Raw genomic sequence first — 18,161 nt, forward strand, 5'->3', positions numbered from 1 at the left:
CCCCTCCAACCTGGAGAGAGCATTTCAGTTTTTAGCTTAGTGTCGTAGGAGGCAGACCTCCCTGCTTAGCAGGGTGGCTCTTTTGGAAATGTTAGTTTTATTTTATTAGGTTCATGGGGCACAGAATCGCATGGCGTCTCTGTCTCCCTGGGAGGCTAGCCGGTGTCTGTTGTCCCACCGCCTTGCCCCCCCCAAGAAGACAAGTGGACTAGGGCAGCCTCGCTTCCCACCAGCAATAGGGCCACCTACTCACCAGCCCTATCCTGCCCGGACCCCTGATGCCTCTGCCAGCGGTCGTTAGGTAGACCTGCTGGGACAACATCTAAGGGCGAAGTCCACAGAAGACAGGTGAGTATTACTCCCCTCTCTCCCTCCCTTAGCTCCTCACCCCTTTCTGCTGGGTAACGATCTCCCTACCTGCGTCCTCAGATCCTCAGCGGCGGCAGTACGGCACTGCGGGGGTTAATGTCGGCAGCATAGCGGCTCTGCTACTACAAGGAGAGCGGTCCGATCTCACCCTCTTCAGCATCCTTCCTCCCCACTCCACTTCTTAAGTCTCCAGGTATCTCCTGAGGCAACATGTCCAGCGCTATATTAACCCCTTCCCGTCTCATGGCGGCTCCTAGCATGCGAGCGGGGTGTGTGGCTTCCTCTCGGCCATTTCCTTACACGACCCGCGCGGGGGGCAGAGCATATTTTTCCCCCCGCGGCACTCCGGAAGACCTCTCCAGCGCTCCCTTGCCACAAGGACACAGGACCTGGGACTTCTAATGGTAGGAGATCGCTACCCCCTCCAGCATAGAGAAGCCACACAATGTCAGACCCAGCCAAGAACCCTCCCCAGGTACCGTGCAGGACCACTTATTATGCCTGCACTTTATGTTCTGTTAAATTCCCTCGTGGCCAGTCACTCTCACTATGCTCTGCATGTCAGGCAGCCCCACAGAGCCATCCATCCATATTGTCACAACCCACAGGAGTTCAAGACCCCTCTGGCTGTGGAGAACCTGACTGGGCAAGGTCCCTGTCCCGGGCAGTAGAAGACCTCTCCAAAGTCTCCCATTCCACCCTTTCATTCCATACCGGACATGCTGCCTCCATTGCTTTTTTTCGGACCCTTTCATTCCAGACAGCGCCGTTCAAACCTCTGAGTGAAGTTTCTGTCCGTCTACTTTCCTGGAAAGTGGCCTTTTTAGTGACCATTGCCTCTATTCGACGGGTTTTGGAACTGGCAGCTCTCTCCTACAAGGAACCCTTTTTGGTGTTTCACCAAGATAAGGTGGTTCTTCGTCCAGTGCCATCTTTTTTACCAAAGGTTGTTTCTGCCTTTCACGTGAATGAGGACATTGTTTTGCCCTCGTTTTGCCCTCAGCCTTCTCATCCGCGGGAGGTCTCCCTCCATCGTCTGGATGTAGTACGGGCCTTGAAGATCTGTCGGTGGTGGCCCCCTTTAGATACACTGACGCTCTGTTCGTTATCTCGAAAGGCCCTCATAAAGGTTTGGTGGCTTCAAAGGTGACTACAGCTCGGTGGATTCGCTCGGCCATTGCCGAGGCCTATCATTCCAAGGACAAGGTTCCTCCACCCGGGATCACGGCTCACTCTACCAGAGCGATCGGGGCTTCTTGGGCACACCTCCACCATGCTTCTGGGTCTCAGTTGTGTAAAGCAGCAACTTGGTCCTCTCTACACACCTTTACTAAATTTTACCGGGTGCATTCATTGGCCTCGGCGGATGCTTCTCTTGGCCGCAGGGTTCTGAAGGCTGCAGTTCAGCGACTTCCATAGAGAGTTGGCTTGGGAGAATTTTGTTTCCCTCCCCAGGGACTGCTTTAGGACGTCCCGCGGTCCTGTGTTCCCCAATGATATGAGCGAGAAAATGAGATTTTTGTGAACTCACCTGTAAAATCTTTTTCTCGCTTGATTCATTGGAGGACACAGCACCCACCCACATATTGTTGTGAGGCAAGTGGGGTTCTGTTTTGTCTGTTGGGACCTTGTGTTTGGTTCAGTCTCATGACAGTGTACAGTTTTCTGTTGATTTTTACTTTAATTTGGTCTCTCCTACTGCTGGAGCACAAACTGAAATGCTCTCTCCAGGCTAAAGGGGGTATAGCCTGCAGGGGAGGTTTTCAGCCTAGTGTCGCCTCCTAGTGGCAGCAGCAAGCTATACTTGCTGTGTCCCCCAATGAATCAAGCGAGAAAAAGATTTTACAGGAGAGTTCACAAAAATATTATTTTTTTTAGGCAGGGTTTAGTGTTGAAATGTGTTAGAGACCCAAAAGTCCTTTTAAGGACTATTATTTTATCTGGCTGCAATATATATTATTAGGGCGACATGCACTAAATTGCGTGCAATTGTTTGGCCGCTGCTGACAGTGACACAACCTCTGCCACATCTGTTGTGTTACATTTGAGCATCCTAAAGAGGGGGAGGGATCCGCAGCACCGTAACAGGCTGGAAGAGGCAGTGGGGTGCCAAAAGGAAGAAGGCAGGCTACACCAAACAGGCCCGCAACTGTTCCCCGGAGCAACCCCTTACGGACACAATCAGTGTCTGCGGGTCACACCACTGCCTCCTCTTCCCCTGTGTTACATGCTGGCCAATCCCCTAACCAAGACGCAGGCCTAGATGCCTCACGCCCTGCACCTGGACCTTCGCAAGCACCATCCACTTCTGTGTCCCAGCGCAACGCACAGCTGTCCATACTCCAGGCCTTTAAACGAAAGCACAAATACCCAGCCACCCACCCACAGGCCATAGCACTAAATGCGCACCTTTCCAAATTGCCGGCCCTGGAAATGTTGTCATTTAGGCTTGTGGACACTGAGGCCTTCCGCAGCCTGATGGCGGCGGCCGTCCCTTGTTACTCAGTCCCCAGCCGCCACTATTTTTCCCGGTGTGCCGTCCCCGCCTTACACCAGCATGTGTCCGGTAACATCACCCGTGCCCTGACCAACACAGTTATTGGGAAGGTCCACTTAACGACACATGGAGAAGTAGCGTCCCTGGCCAAAAGCACATTTCCCTGACGGCACACTGGGAGAACGCTGTGGAGGCCGGAGGCGAGTTGTACCCTGGGATGGCACAGGTGCTACCGATGACAAGGATTGCGGGCCCTACTTCCATTAGGATTTCCGCCACCACCTACATTAGTGGCTGCAACCCTCTCTTCGTCCTCCTCCACTTCCACCTCTAAATTCTCATCTTGCAGCACTAGTCAGTAGCTGGAAGTAGTGTAGCACTGCGGTGGGGAAGCGGCAACAGGCCCTGCTGAAACTAATTTGCTTAGGTGACAAACAGCACACCGCCGCAGAGCTGTGGCAGGGTTTAAGGGACCAGACTGAGCTGTGGCTCTCGCCACTCAACCTACAATCAGGCATGGTTGTGTCTGATAATGGCCGTAATTTGGTGGCGGCTTTGGAGCTCAGCAAGCTCACACACAACATGCCTAGCCCACATGTTCAACTTAGTGGTTCAGCGGTTTCTCAAAACCTATCCCAATTTGCCTGAGCTACTGGTGAAGGTGCGCCGCGTGTGTGCCCATTTCCGAAAGTCATCTACAGCTGCCGTGTGTCTGGCAACGCTGCAACAGCGCTTGCAATTGCCAGCTCACCGACTGTTGTGCGACATGAGCATGCGTTGGGACGCCACGTTCCACATGTTGGCCAGGCTTTGTGAGCAGCAGAGGGCAGTAGTGGAATACCAGCTGCAACATGGTAGTCGTCTTTCTAGTCAGCTTACGCTCTTCACAAGCGACGAGTGGGCATTGATGTCTGACCTCTGTGAGGTTTTACGCAACTTTGAAGAATCGACAGATGGTGAGCGGCGATGCCGCTATTATCAGCGTAGCCATCCCACTTGTGTTTCTACTGAAATGCTAGGCTGCTCACTATGAAGGCGGACGCTTTGTATGTGGAAGAGGTGGAAATGGTGGAAGACAGTACACAAGGTGATAGCCAGACCACTCTCAATCCATCTTCTCAGCGCGAATTGGATGATGAGGAGGAGGAGGAGCAGGAGATGGTTCCCTCCGCTACAGAGGGCGGTACCCATATCAGGTTTATTCCATCTGTTCAGAGTGAATGGGCTGAAGAGGATGAGGAGATTGAGAGTCATCCTCCTGATGAGGACAGCGAAGTCTTGTCTGTTGGGACTTTGGCACACATGGCTGACTTTATGTCATGCTGCCTTTCCTGTGACCCTTGCATTGTACGCATTTTGGCTAACACCGATTACTGCTTGTTCATCCTTCTCGACCCCCGCAACAAAGAGTAATCATCTCTCATTCCTGTGGTGGAGAGGACTAGCAAAATGGTGCAATACCAGAAGGTCCTTCTGAAAAAATAGCTCCAAAAATTTCCAACTGACAACGCTGGCGGCAGAGTCCGTAGTTCCTTGGGCAACCGAGGAGGGTGAAACGAGAGGAACACACAGCAGTTCAAACAGAGGCAAGGAAACACTCTCCAAGGCCTGGGACAGTTTCATGACACCCCACCAGCACCCTCACCCTGATGCGCGGCCTAGTGTCACAAGGAGGGAGAAGTTTTGGAAGATCGTAAAGGAGTATGTAGCAGACCGTGTCAGCGTCCTCAGTGATCCCTCTGTGCCTTACAACTATTGGGTGTCCAAGCTGGACACGTGGCACGAACTGGCGCTCTACGCCTTGGAGGTGCTGGCCTGCCCTGCCGCCAGCGTTTTGTCAGAGCGTGTATTTAGTGCTGCTGGGGACATGATAACTGATAAGCGCAACGGCCTGTCAACTGAAAATGCTGACAGGTTGACTCTTATAAAATGAACAAGGCCTTGATTGCCCCCGACTTCTCAAAGGCACTTTAAATGTGGCTTTTATGGTGTATTGAATACACCGTATTCCCATGCACCCCTTCCACCACTAAAAAGGGGTATATGGTTCAATCTTCCTTTTCTTGTCCTCCTCCATCATATCAACATGCTTATTTGGCTGCTCTCGCTCCTAATGTTTTAGAGGGTAAGCTCAGCAGCAGACCCTCACCCCTAATGTTTTAGATGGTCAGATAAGCAGCAGGCCCTCGCCCCTAATGTTTTAGATCAGGCATGTCCAAACAGCGGCCCTCCAGCTGTTGCAAAACTACAACTCCCAGCATGCCTGGGAAGCTTACAGCTATTAGGGCATGCTGGGAGTTGTAGTTTTGCAACAGCTGGAGGGACGCAGTTTGGACATGCCTGGTTTTAGAGGGTCAGCTCAGCAGCAGGCCCTCGTCCCTAATGTTTTAGAGGGTCAGCTCAGCAGCAGGCCCTCAACCATAATGTTTTAGAGGGTCAGCTCAGCAGCAGGCCCTCAACCATAATGTTTTAGAGGGTCAGCTCAGCAGCAGGCCCTCAACCATAATGTTTTAGAGGGTCAGCTCAGCAGCAGGCCCTCAACCATAATGTTTTAGAGGGTCAGCTCAGCAGCAGGCCCTCAACCATAATGTTTTAGAGGGTCAGCTCAGCAGCAGGCCTTCAACCATAATGTTTTAGAGGGTCAGCTGGGCAGCAGGCCCTTGCTCCTAATGTTTTAGAGGGTCACCCGCAGGCCATTAATCATAATTTTTCAAGGGTGTGTATGATGCCCTCCCTTATGTGTAACAAAGGGTGTATTAGAGTGACGGTTCCCTGTAATCTTTAGCAGCCCTTTCACTTGGTGAATAGGCTTTATGAGTGTAGGAGTCCCACTACCTGAACAATTGTACCACAATGTGAATGAGGCCCTCCTTTATGTGATAAACAGGTTGTATCGGAGTGACTCTTCCTTGTCATTTTTGGCAGCACTTGCCCTTTATATACAAGTAAATACAGGAAAGAATGTTTCCTAGCAATTTTTCCTCTAAAAATCGATATTTTTTCCTTCAGTTTTCTGCGTATTATTGTCAGTTTGTAAAAGCGGCGTACTACTCAGACAACATCATTCCCAGCAGCGACCTGGGAGTCCAAGATGCATCCAGACATCCTCCCCATGCCAGTGGTGTTTGCATCAATTTCTGACCTTTTCCTATGAACCAGACAACCTCCCCTCTTCAGAGCAGGGGGTGCCTGGTTTAATGCTCAGGTTCTCCCATTGTGCTCGGTAGAGCACCCGAGCATCCCAAAGTGTTCCACTCGAGCACCCGAGCACTTTGGTGCTCGATCAACACTAATGCCAACAGCATCAGACAAACATTACCGACTATATAGGGTCCACTGGTTTTATTATAGTGTCTTTCATCTTGCACAGCGGTATTCGGTTCTGCATTTTTGTCGGAAACGTCAACAAAGGCTCGTAACAGAACCTCCACCACGGATGGAGCCTCCACTGTGCGCTCCCTGCTGCCGCCGCAATACAGTAATACACTGGTATGATCTATACCAGTGTATTACTGTACTGTGCCGGCAGCAGGGAGCGCACGGCGTCATAGCAACCAGTGACGCCGTGCGCTCCTGCTCTCAGGAGGGATCCAGGCCGCGGTTCCACGGCCCGCACACGGCCGTGAACAACGGCCGTGTGCATGGGGCCTAAATGATTACAAAAGCTGTAGATTGCTCTGATAGGTGGTGTCTTAGTTCTCACACCAGGATCCCCCGGCTGGAACGATTAGACAATATTTTACTTTATTGGGTTACAAGTAGCTTATCTATTTTAAGAAAAACAAATATACAGGGTATAAAATAATGAGTTGAGTCAAATGTCACCAATTTAATGACTAAAGGGCACCATGGCACTGGATTACTACTGGATTTCATAATGGGGGTCCTATGTCCTTTCCTTATTGTGTTTTTGCCTTAATTGACTTACTATACCATATTTACTGGTAGATAATCTGCTTCGGTGAACAGGATTGCCCTGGTCTCTCAAAGTTTCCAGAACATCAGTCTGTACCAGGAAGTTATTTTGTTCTTCATTTACAGTGTACAGTAGGGTGTCACTATGCTCTTCAGTTTTGTGTAGAAACCAGTACTTTACTCATCTTCGTACCAGTGTTCTAAGTCTCACTCTCTGGAGCAACACATATTTTAGGAGCGGTAGATGACACCTCATCACATTCAGAAGTAAGCGCAATCCTCGTATCCCACGTGGCAATGATTCTTCCCCCTCCCTCAGCCAGTCCTCTCCTCAATTTGGCTTCAAAATTTGCATCAGTAAACCTGAACGTTGACACCCAGCCTCAGAGTAAACACCATGGCAATGAAACAGGTGATTGGAATCTATGGCAGTGAATCAACACCATAAAACGGGTGCATCTGAACGTCCCCTTAAAGAAGCACTCTCACAAAAAAAAAAAAAAATATATATATATATATATTCTCTAACCTAGTAAAAAGGTACATGTCAACTGTAGTGAAGGTAATCTTCTTACCAGAGATTGTATTAGTGATGTATCCCCTCCCTTCTGATCTTCAGCTTTGTCATGTGACCAGCATAACTTTCCAAGTAACACAGCGTCTTATGTGTGGACAGGAATCCAGTTTCTCTATATATTCCTATGGGAGCCTCAATTTCAATCTCATAGAAACGAATTCAGAAGTAACTGACTTCCTGTCCTTAGTCAGCTGGAGAGCAAAGTGTCACATGACACAGCTGAGGATCAGAAGGGAGTAGATAACTCACAAATACAGTCACAGGTAAGGAAATTACCTTCACTACAGTTCATATTGTGTACCTCTCCAACAGGTGAAAGAATAAAAGTTTTTGTGGGGGGTGCTACTTTAAGCCTCTTTCACACAAGCAAGTTTTCCATCTGCAAGTGATGTGTGTTGTGAACGCAAGCATCCGGAGTGAATCCTGACCTATTTATTTCAATGGGTCTGTGTACATTAGCGTCATCACTGATAACTCATCTGTGCGTTCAGGAAAAATCGCAGCATGTTCTATACTGTGCGTTTTCACGCAGCCCTGGCTCCATAGAAATGAATGGGGCTTGCATAAAAAAACTGAAAGCATCCGGATGCAATGCGTTTTTCACTGATTGTTACTAGATGTTCAGTGTTATTCTTCAGTTTTTCTTCATGCGCCCAAAAAATGCATCAAAAGCTGATTGCATTTGCACAGAAAAAACTGAAAGGCTGAACGCAATTACAGAAAAAACTGATTAAGGCTATATGCACATGACCGTTGTGCGTTTTGCGGTCCGCAAATTGCGGATCTGAAAAACACGGATGGCACAAATTGCGGAACGGCACGGACAGCCATTAATATAACTGCCTATTCTTGTGCTGTCCGCATCTTTTGCGGCCCCATTGAAGTGAATGGGTCCGCATCCAAGCCACAAAAACTGCGGCTCGGATGCGGACCAAAACAACGGTCGTGTGCATGTAGCCTAAACTTGCGCGCAAAACCATCAGTTTTTTCCTGAACAGACCCCGACTCATTCCTCATCGCTCATGTGAAAAAAACCTTAGGCCTCTTTCACACAACCGTATGAAAAAAGTGTTTTGCAGGTCGTTTTTCCCGAATCAGTTTTTCAGTTTTTTTTTTTCAGTAGTGTTTCCGGTTCCGTTCCGTTTTTCCGTATGGCATATACAGTATACAGTAATTACAAAGAAAAAATTGGGCTGGGCATAAAATTTTCAATAGATGGTTCCGCAAAAACGGAACGGATACGGAAGACATACAGAATACATTCCGTATGTGTTTTTTTTTTTTGTGGACCCATTGACTTGAATGGAGCCATGGAATATGAATTGCGAGCAATAATAGGACATGTGCTATCTTTCCACGGAACGGAAAAACTGAAATGGAATGCATACGGAGTACATTCCGTTCTTTTTTGCGGAACCATTGAAATGAATGGTTCCGTATACGGAACGCAAAAAAACGTTCCTGTGAACGAGCCCTTAGGATCGTGAGCACTACATACCTTGCTTGGCTGTTTTCGTGGATCTTCACTTAGACTAAGCAAGAGGTAGAGAATAGACCATCTGTTCTTTAAAACACCCTGTTAAAAAAAAAAAAAAAAGTGAGAATATCCTTTATCCAAGAAAACTAATGTAGTAAATCTCCCATTTTGATACTGTCTGCCGGTATAACAGGGAATAGGGACAGGCCAACTAGTCTTCAACATCCTATGTTTCACTACAGGTAAGGAGTGTAAGCTTAACTAGGGGTGGAAAGGTCGCCATTTCTCTGTATTTATTTGTGGATTGATAATGATGGATCATTAAACACATGCTGTGGAAAGATAAACTACATCAGAGACATCTCCCCTTCGAGGCAAACCCATTTGCAGTATTTAGTGCAGTGAAGTCTCTACGGCTGGGTTCACATTAAGTTTTTCTCATATGTTTAACATATACATTAAAGAGCATCTGTCAGCAGTTTTATACCTATGAAACTGGCTGACCTGTAACATGTGCACTTGGAAGCTGAAGACATATGCGTTAGTCCCATGTTCATATGTGCCCGCATTACTGAGAAAAATGAATTTTTATTGTATGCAAATGAGCCTATAGGAGCAATGGGGCATTGCCGTTACATATTGAGATTCCACTTTCTCCGAAACTGCCACGCCCTCTGTACTTTGATTGAATTTAGGAGAAGTCAGGGCCAGGTGTGCATAGGCCTGGAGGTGCTAAAACATAAACACCCCCAAAAAGCCCTATTTTGGAAATTACACCTCTCAAGGAATTAATCCCTTAGCGATTCCGAATACATCTTTTTATGGCAGTCCTGTCTAAGCGCTGCACGAGTCTCCCATGCAATAGAGAGTCGGGGGCTTAGTTCTCACATGAAAGCCACTCTCCTGCTCTAACAGTTCAGGCAGGAGCTCCAATCCGCGCCACGGGCAAAAGCGACGGCAGCATGTAAGCGGTTCCAGAGGGAGTGGACTACCTTTGTCTCCCATCGGCACCCTGTAAATGAGACCACGGGGTGCCGATGTCAGTGCAAGCAGGCGGGGCCTACTGAAGGCCCCAGGCATGCCTCTAGAGTTTCCCAGCAGGCTGTGTCTTTCTGGCGCAGCCTGCAGGTGAATGTCAGCATAATACTGACATTAAAATACAATGCACTATAGAAATAGTTTATTGTATTTTAGAAGTGATCAAAATATTGCTTATTATACTCCCATTGTGGTGCTATTACATGGTAAAAAAAAAAAAATCCAAAACAAATACTCTTTTTTTCAACTGAAAAATTATTTTCCATGGAAAACAATTACAAACGACCCACACAACGCAATTATGTCATTTATCCTGTACGGTGAACGGCAAAAAAAAAAAAAAAATGCCAGAATTGCTGCTTTTTGTTTATTTGCCACAACAAGAATGTAATAAAAAGCTGTCAAAAATTGTTAGGCCCCTTGCAGACGAGCGTGAACGGATTAGGTCCAGATGTGTTGTGGATGCGTTTAGTGAAAAATGCACGATTTCACAAGTTCATTAAGTTTTGCCTGCGACTACATTCAATTTTTCAGTGTTTGCACGGGTAAAATGCGCATTGATACGTTTTTTTACGCGCGTGATAGAAAACTGAATGTTTACAAACATCTCTAAGCAACCATCTGTGAAAAACGCAGCGCACCCGCACTTGCTTGCAGATGTGATGCGATTTTCAAGCAGCCCTATTCACTTCTATAGGGCCAGTGTTGTGTGAAAAACGCAGAATATAGAACATACTGCGATTTTCATGCAACACACAAATGATGCGTGAAAACCAACGCTCATGTACACAGACCTATTGAAATGTATAGGTCCGGATTCAGTGCGGGTGCAATGCGTTCACCTCACGCATTGCACCTGCACTGAATACTCGCTCATGTGAAAGGGGCCTTATGTACCTGAACATGATACCAATGAAAACTACAAGACGTCTCGCAAAAATAAAGCCCTCACACAGCTCGGTAGAGAGAAAAATAAAAAGTTATGGGTCTTGGGATGCAGCGCTGCAAAAACATTTTCTTTTTTTTTTATAAGAAGGGTTTTTATTGTGCAAAAGTAGTAAAATGTAAAAAAATAATAATAATGGATATTTATAAGTTTTCATAATGGGACTCCTTTTAGGCTACTTTCACACTGGCGTTTCTGGGTCCGCTTGTGAGAATAAGGATCCGTTCAGAATGCATCAGTTTGGCTGCGTTTGGTCTCCGTTCCGCAATATGGTGCAATTGAAAACGGATCCGTTCCCCATTAACTTTCAATGTAATGCAAACGGATCCGTTCTGAACGGATACAATCGTTTGCATTATCGGTGCGGATCCGTCTGTGCAGATACAAGACGGATCCGCACCGAACGCAGGTGTGAAAGTAGCCTTAGTCATTTATATGTAAACTTGCCTGATGAAGATGCCTCTGTGCTCAGATACCTTGCAATTATCAGGTGTCCCATCTATAATACTTCACTGGCTAGCTAGAAAATGATCTGATACCACACTGCCTTTTTACAAACCCACACTTGTTCTATGCTGGATATCCTAGCTTTCAGATCAGAGGGATCACAAGGACTGTCCATAAACTGAAGTCGAGGGACCACACTACCAACAACCAAAAAATGTGCATAAAAAACCAACTGTACGCAAACCATTCCTGCACACTGTAGCAAGTCTGTGTTTGAAGAGAAGGAGATCAAGTACAATAATGCATGACAAGCCATATAATCTATCAAAGCGATGAACTAATTGTTTCTTTGCCATCTAAGAATCAATAGCGTATTTAACCTTCATCGACAGACACGAGCGGCTTAAAAAGCTTGTATGTGAAAAAAGCTCAATAAATCTGTGGCGCAATAAACCAAATGATCCTAAAAATAAGACTTCACTACTCAGTGTAGACCATAATACTAAAAATCAAATAAAAAAAATCTATTCCTTGCAAGAAGGTTTCCTATGATCAAGGATACTAAAAGGTTCATAAATAACAAAAAACCCACTGCTTTTATAATGGGAGAGCTGCCCTTCCTATGTCTGCATAAAATATTGCCTGCTACCCAGCAGAAAGAACAAGCTAGAAGATAAAATCAATCATGCAGGGTAGTCCTCTTAATATAAAAAAAAGTACATACAGTATATACTCTAGTCACCTGCACTACCATAGAAAACCAAGACATTTACCAAAACCCATAATGGCACACCTAAATTATCCCCTTAATGAAATAGCCAGTTTGGGCCTTAAAGGGGTTGGCTGGTTTCCTAGACTGAAGCTCCAGCTATCAGCTGTTTGAAAACAACGCAGCGTTCGTGCAAGTGCCGTTTCCCTGCTCGCTGTCGACACTGCGGCGGTGAGCAGTGTAATTACAAGTCCTCCGTCCTATTCACTTCAATGGAAGGAGCAGTTGTAGTTACACCTCATTCTAGTCTGGGATGGAGGATATGTTATTACATCTGCTTGCCGCTGCCAAGAGCGCTGGTCGGTGGTGGTGCAGGAAGTCAGCCCCCCACCGATCGGATATTGATGACCTACCCTGAGGTAGGTCATTAATACAGGAATCCAGACAACCTATTTAAAGGGGTTTCCTTCTGATTCTCTCTGGATTTGCATGCTGTAAAGAACTGGTAAGTACTTACCTAACAGACCCTGCACCACCACTCTGGTTTTCCCAGCTAGGCTCCATTTACCTGGCAGCAGCGGAGATATCATGCTGACAACAACACATGACAGCTACAGCCAATCAATGACTTCATCAGCGCACCTAATGAGGCCAGTGATTGGCTACAGCGGTCACATGTTGTCGACGTCACCACTGCAGCCGGGTAAATAAAGCCTGGACGGGAGAACAGATGTAGTGGCACAGGATCTGTTATGTAAGCAATTCCTATTGAAATCGGGCAACCCCTTTAAATGGGTATTCCAGGACTTTTATCGCCCCCCCATAACCTATTCTATAGATAGGTCATCAATATCTGATTGTCAGGGGTCCATCTCCTGAAGGGACCACAATCAATAACCAGCTCTATCCACCACACTGTGGACTGAGTTGTGTAGTGCTGTGCTGGAGCTAACGAAAAATAGCTCATCAGGGAGGATGCTTATCAAAAACTGATGAGCAATCCTGCAGATAGGTGATCAATAGGGATGAGCGAGTGTCCGCAGTCGATTTGCATAAAACTTCATTTGAATACTGTACAGAGCGAGCGCTCCGTACAGTATTAGATTGCATTGGCTCCTATGAGCCGAAGTTATTAATTTGCAAAGTCTCATGAGACTTAATGTAATAACTTAGTGAATTATTACTGTAAAAAAAATAATCTTGATACCGAACTCTGGTTTGGTTCCAAGTGGAACCTCCGGCTCCGTACGGTATTACAACGAAGTTTTAATGTGAATCGACCTATGATCATCCCTAGTGATCAATATAAAGGCCCCAGAGAAACTAACATGTTTTGCCTTTCTGCATTTTAGCAGCTATAATTTTTTTCCCCATTAACCGGGCTGTATAAGGACATGTTTTATGCTTTTTTTTTTTTTTTTTCAGCACATTTTGTGGGTACATATGATGTTACTGTGTGACATATCATTTTTATGCTGGCACAAATAGAAAATAGTGATTTTTGCTGTTTCCTTGTTTACTGTCCACATATGAATAAATCAATCACTTTTTGTATTTCTTGCTGACTTTTAAAAATGCTTCACTCAGTCAGTGAAGCACAGCAATGTAGAGGAGTTGCCCTTTTAAGACAACATATCCACAGGGGATTAGTGTCTGATCGACAGGGGTCCGATTGTTGGGGCCTTTTACAATCATGAGAGCGGGGTCCGCGCTCCCTGTTTGAATGGAGCAACCAAACATGCACACTGACGCTCCATGCGGCTCTAAGGAGCTGTCGGAGATACCCGAGGACTTGTACTCTGCTATCTCCTGCAGTCCCACTGAGTTGAATGGATGGGTGGACACATATGATCATTACATCATGATTGGGATCTGACCGCTGGGACACTGCCAGTCAATGAGGCACTTATTTTCAATCATGTGGATAGGGGATAAGTTGCCTTAAAAGGGCTCTCCAGCTTTTAACATTGATGACCTATCCTCAGGATAGGTCATTAATATCAGATCGGCGGAGGTCCAACATCCGGCACCTATGCCTATCAGCTGTATGAAGGGAAGGTGCAGTGTGCAGGCGCTATCTCCTAGCAGCGAGCAGGGAGAGAGACAGGAGACTGCACATGCACACCTTCCCTTCATACAGCTGATTGGCGGGGGTGTCTGGTGTCGGACTTCCCCTGGCCTGATATTGAAGACCTTTCCTGAGGCTGGAGAAGCCCTTTAATGGCCACTGCAAGAAGGTGGATTGGGAATCTCTATAGGGACTCTATGGGAGTACCCGAACATAGATTAAGAAGCATACTTAACTATTTTCAAAACTCCAATAGAAGTGAATGCAGAGAGCTGTGCCCGGACATCACATGTGGCCAATTCTTATCCAACAGAGGCTAAAGTTATATGGATCATTCCAAATGTGAGCAGGGTGCTGGAGAGCCACATACAGAAGTCCAGGACCCAGGTGAGCAGTGATAGGTCACATACTGCACCCAGTGCGGCAGCAGGCATACCGCAGCAAAGCTAACTATATGGCAGTAGCCTAACAGCCATGGCAAGGACAGAATGCACAAGACTGGACTAAACTGCAGCAGTAACACCATTCGTGAATTGTGCTATGTCATAGGATAGGCCCATTTTGCCCCATTTTTACAATTCGGATTCAGCAATCATGATTACAGAAGAGGACTTAGGCAGCTCAGCACCACAATCAAACATCATCCAGGCAACATGATAGTCGAGGGCCGTCGTCACTATGGAGACCATGCTAGAAAAGGAGAAAAAGGTCCCAAGAGGCGTCTCTCGCAGGTGCCTGTGCATATATGTACACACAAGAACAATATGCTGGTATACTCAAGTATGTCAGTATACCGAAAAAAAAAGCAGTCTCCATACTGCTGCACGGAGGGAAAGTTTAACTTTTTGGACTCCTGCAGTGGTCTAACCTGTTCCCAAAGTCTAGAGTATTTTGTCTTCCACTGCAATAATTTCTTTAAAAAAATAATAACAATCCCATATGGCAGGTAAAAATTAAAAACAAAAGTAAGTCAATAATAATATGTAAATGACCCTATCCTCTGCTACATGATATCAGGACTCTGGGAATCCATGATTTTACTTCATAAAACTCTACTTATACAGTAAGGCCTCTTGCACACAACCGTATGCCCTCCGAGAAATACGATTTGTGAGGAGGGGGCATAAGTCATGGAGCAGCATTGACCGTGCGCACGGGAGCACACAGCATCATAGATTACAATGATGCTGTGCACGTTGGGCCGCCCGCTGACTATTGTCCCACACTCATATGATCGTATGAGTACAGGACAATAGCTGGCGGCCCGACGTGCACAGCATCATTGTAATCTAGGATGCTGTGTGCTCCCGTGCACACGATCAATGCCGCTCACGGATCGTATGTCTCGGAGGGCATACGGTTGTGTGCAAGAGGCCTAACCCACACATACCTGAGACTGGAGCTTTCTGTGAAGCTCTGAAAACAGAGCGCCATCTGCTTCTCTTCTCTGCCTCACAACTACAAGAGAAAGAAAGTATGAAAGAGCTAAAGCAAGAAATTCATGCAAATAAGAAATAATGACCGGCAGCATAGATAACTTACTTACCATAGATAAGAACACTCTAAACAGCTGTTTAATACACTCCCAGTTACTTTCTTTAAAAGGGAAATTGTCACCCTGATTTGGACTATTATCTGCAGTAATATATTATCTGCCCCCAGTTCCAGTGATGTCAGCTCCCAGAGCTGCACTGAAAAACACAGTCCAGATTGCTGCGATGTTCTACCATAATGAAGAGGACCCATGAGCGCATGCACGGCAGTCCTCACAATGTATTGCAACACACCTCTCAGCACTGACAGTGAGGAAATGGGAGGCAGACGCAAAATAAAAAAACTGTGATCTGGACTTCATATCTACAGAACTACTCATGTATTACTGTACATAATGGTCCAAAATCGGGTTGACAGATTCCTTTTAAAGCTGACCCTGGTAACTCTTAACCCCCATCCCCCCCACCAGCCCCCTGTGACAAATAATGAGTACTGCTTAGGGATGAGCGAACTCGAACTGTATAGTTCGGGTTCGTACCGAATTTTGGGGTGTCCGTGACACGGACCCGAACCCGGACATTTTCGTAAAAGTCCGGGTTCGGGTTCGGTGTTCGTCGCTTTCTTCGCGCTTTTGTGACGCTTTCTTGGCGCTTTTTGAAAGGCTGCAAAGCAGCCAATCAACAAGCGTCATACTACTTGCCCCAAGAGGCCATCACAGCCATGCCTACTATTGGCATGGCTGTGATTGGCCAGAGCACCATGTGACCCAGCCTCTATTTAAGCTGGAGTCACATAGCGCCGCCCGTCACTCTGCTCTGATTAGCGTAGGGAGAGGTTGCGGCTGCGACAGTAGGGCGAGATTAGGCAGATTAACTCCTCCAAAGGACTTGATTAACTGATCGATCTGCAGCTGTGGATCATTGAGCTGCTGATCCTCAATTGCTCACTGTTTTTAGGCTGCACAGACCGTTTGTCAGTCTCATTTTTCTGGGGTGATCGGCGGCCATTTTGTGTCTTGTGGTGCGCCAGCACAAGCTGCGACCAAGTGCATTTAACCCTCAATGGTGTGGTTGTTTTTTGGCTAAAGCCTACATCAGGGTGAAGCTGTGACACCAAGTGCATTTAACCAGCAATAGTCTGTTCATTTTTTGGCCATATACAAAATCAGGGGCAAGCTGCGCCTGTCACCAAGTGCATTTAACCCTCAATGGTGTGGTTGTTTTTTGGCTAAAGCCTACATCAGGGTGAAGCTGTCACACCAAGTGCATTTAACCAGCAATAGTCTGTTCATTTTTTGGCCATATACAAAATCAGGGGCAAGCTGCGCCTGTCACCAAGTGCATTTAACCCTCAATGGTGTGGTTGTTTTTTGGCTAAAGCCTACATCAGGGTGAAGCTGTCACACCAAGTGCATTTAACCAGCAATAGTCTGTTCATTTTTTGGCCATATACAAAATCAGGGGCAAGCTGCGCCTGTCACCAAGTGCATTTAACCCTCAATGGTGTGGTTGTTTTTTGGCTAAAGCCTACATCAGGGTGAAGCTGTCACACCAAGTGCATTTAACCAGCAATAGTCTGTTCATTTTTTGGCCATATCCCAGTCTAATTCTGTCACTAAATCCATACCGGTCACCCAGCGCCTAAATACTAGGCCTCAAATTTATATCCAGCTAAATCTGTCCCTAGTGCTGTAGCTGGGCGAGTTATTTAGTGTCCGTTCAAGCACATTTCTTGTTCTGGGTTGAAATACAATTCCCAATTTAGCAATTTCATAATTTAGTGGTTCCTGCTATATCAGAGCTCTTTGAAATCTATCCCAAAAAGGGTATATAATATTGAAGGTGCACATAGGGTCATTCAGAGTAACTTCACACACACCCGCTACTGTGTATTTCCAAGTCTAATTCTGTCACTAAATCCATACCGGTGACCCAGCGCCTAAATACTAGGCCTCAAATTTAATTCCCTCTAAATCTCTCGTTACCCACCGCTGTACTGTTGTTGCTGGGCAAGATATTTAGTGTCCGTCAAAGCACATTTTTTGTTCTGGGTTGAAGTACAATTCCCAATTTAGCAATTTCATAATTTAGTGGTTTCTGCTATATCAGAGCTATTTGAAATCTATCCCAAAAAGGGTATATAATATTGAAGGTGCACATAGGGTCATTCAGAATAACTTCACACACACCCGCTACTGTGTATTTCCAAGTCTAATTCTGTCACTAAACCCATACCTGTCACCCAGCGCCTAAATACTAGGCCTCAAATTTAAATCCCTCTAAATCTCTCGTTACCGTTGTCCTGTTGTAGCTGGGAAAGTTATTTAGTGCCCGTCAAAGCACATTTTTTGTTCTGGGTTGAAGTACAATTCCCAATTTAGCAATTTCATAATTTAGTGGTTCCTGCTATATCAGAGCTATTTGAAATCTATCCCAAAAAGGGTATATAATATTGAAGGTGCACATAGGGTCATTCAGAATAACTTCACACACACCCGCTACTGTGTATTTCCAAGTCTAATTCTGTCACTAAATCCATACCGGTGACCCAGCGCCTAAATACTAGGCCTCAAATTTAATTCCCTCTAAATCTCTCGTTACCCACCGGTGTACTGTTGTTGCTGG

General features: G+C 46.1%; 1 protein-coding gene across 3 annotated transcripts in view; it reads right to left on the bottom strand.

Annotated features, from left to right (window-relative positions):
• The window catches only part of TUBGCP3 (tubulin gamma complex associated protein 3), a 127,666-nt gene that overhangs the window by 92,961 nt on the left and 16,544 nt on the right, over positions 1-18,161 (bottom strand). For 2 of the 3 annotated variants that reach the window (XM_044286034.1, XM_044286033.1), the window contains exons 3-4: positions 15,434-15,501; positions 8,857-8,934 (exon numbers count right to left, since the gene is read on the bottom strand). In XM_044286034.1, the coding sequence (XP_044141969.1) occupies positions 8,857-8,934; positions 15,434-15,501 (146 nt within the window). The remainder of the gene's footprint in view (positions 1-8,856; positions 8,935-15,433; positions 15,502-18,161) is intronic. The other variant, XM_044286035.1, reaches the window with a different exon arrangement.

This window comes from Bufo gargarizans, chromosome 3 (assembly GCF_014858855.1).
Source record: "Bufo gargarizans isolate SCDJY-AF-19 chromosome 3, ASM1485885v1, whole genome shotgun sequence".
NCBI classification, from domain to species: domain Eukaryota; kingdom Metazoa; phylum Chordata; class Amphibia; order Anura; family Bufonidae; genus Bufo; species Bufo gargarizans.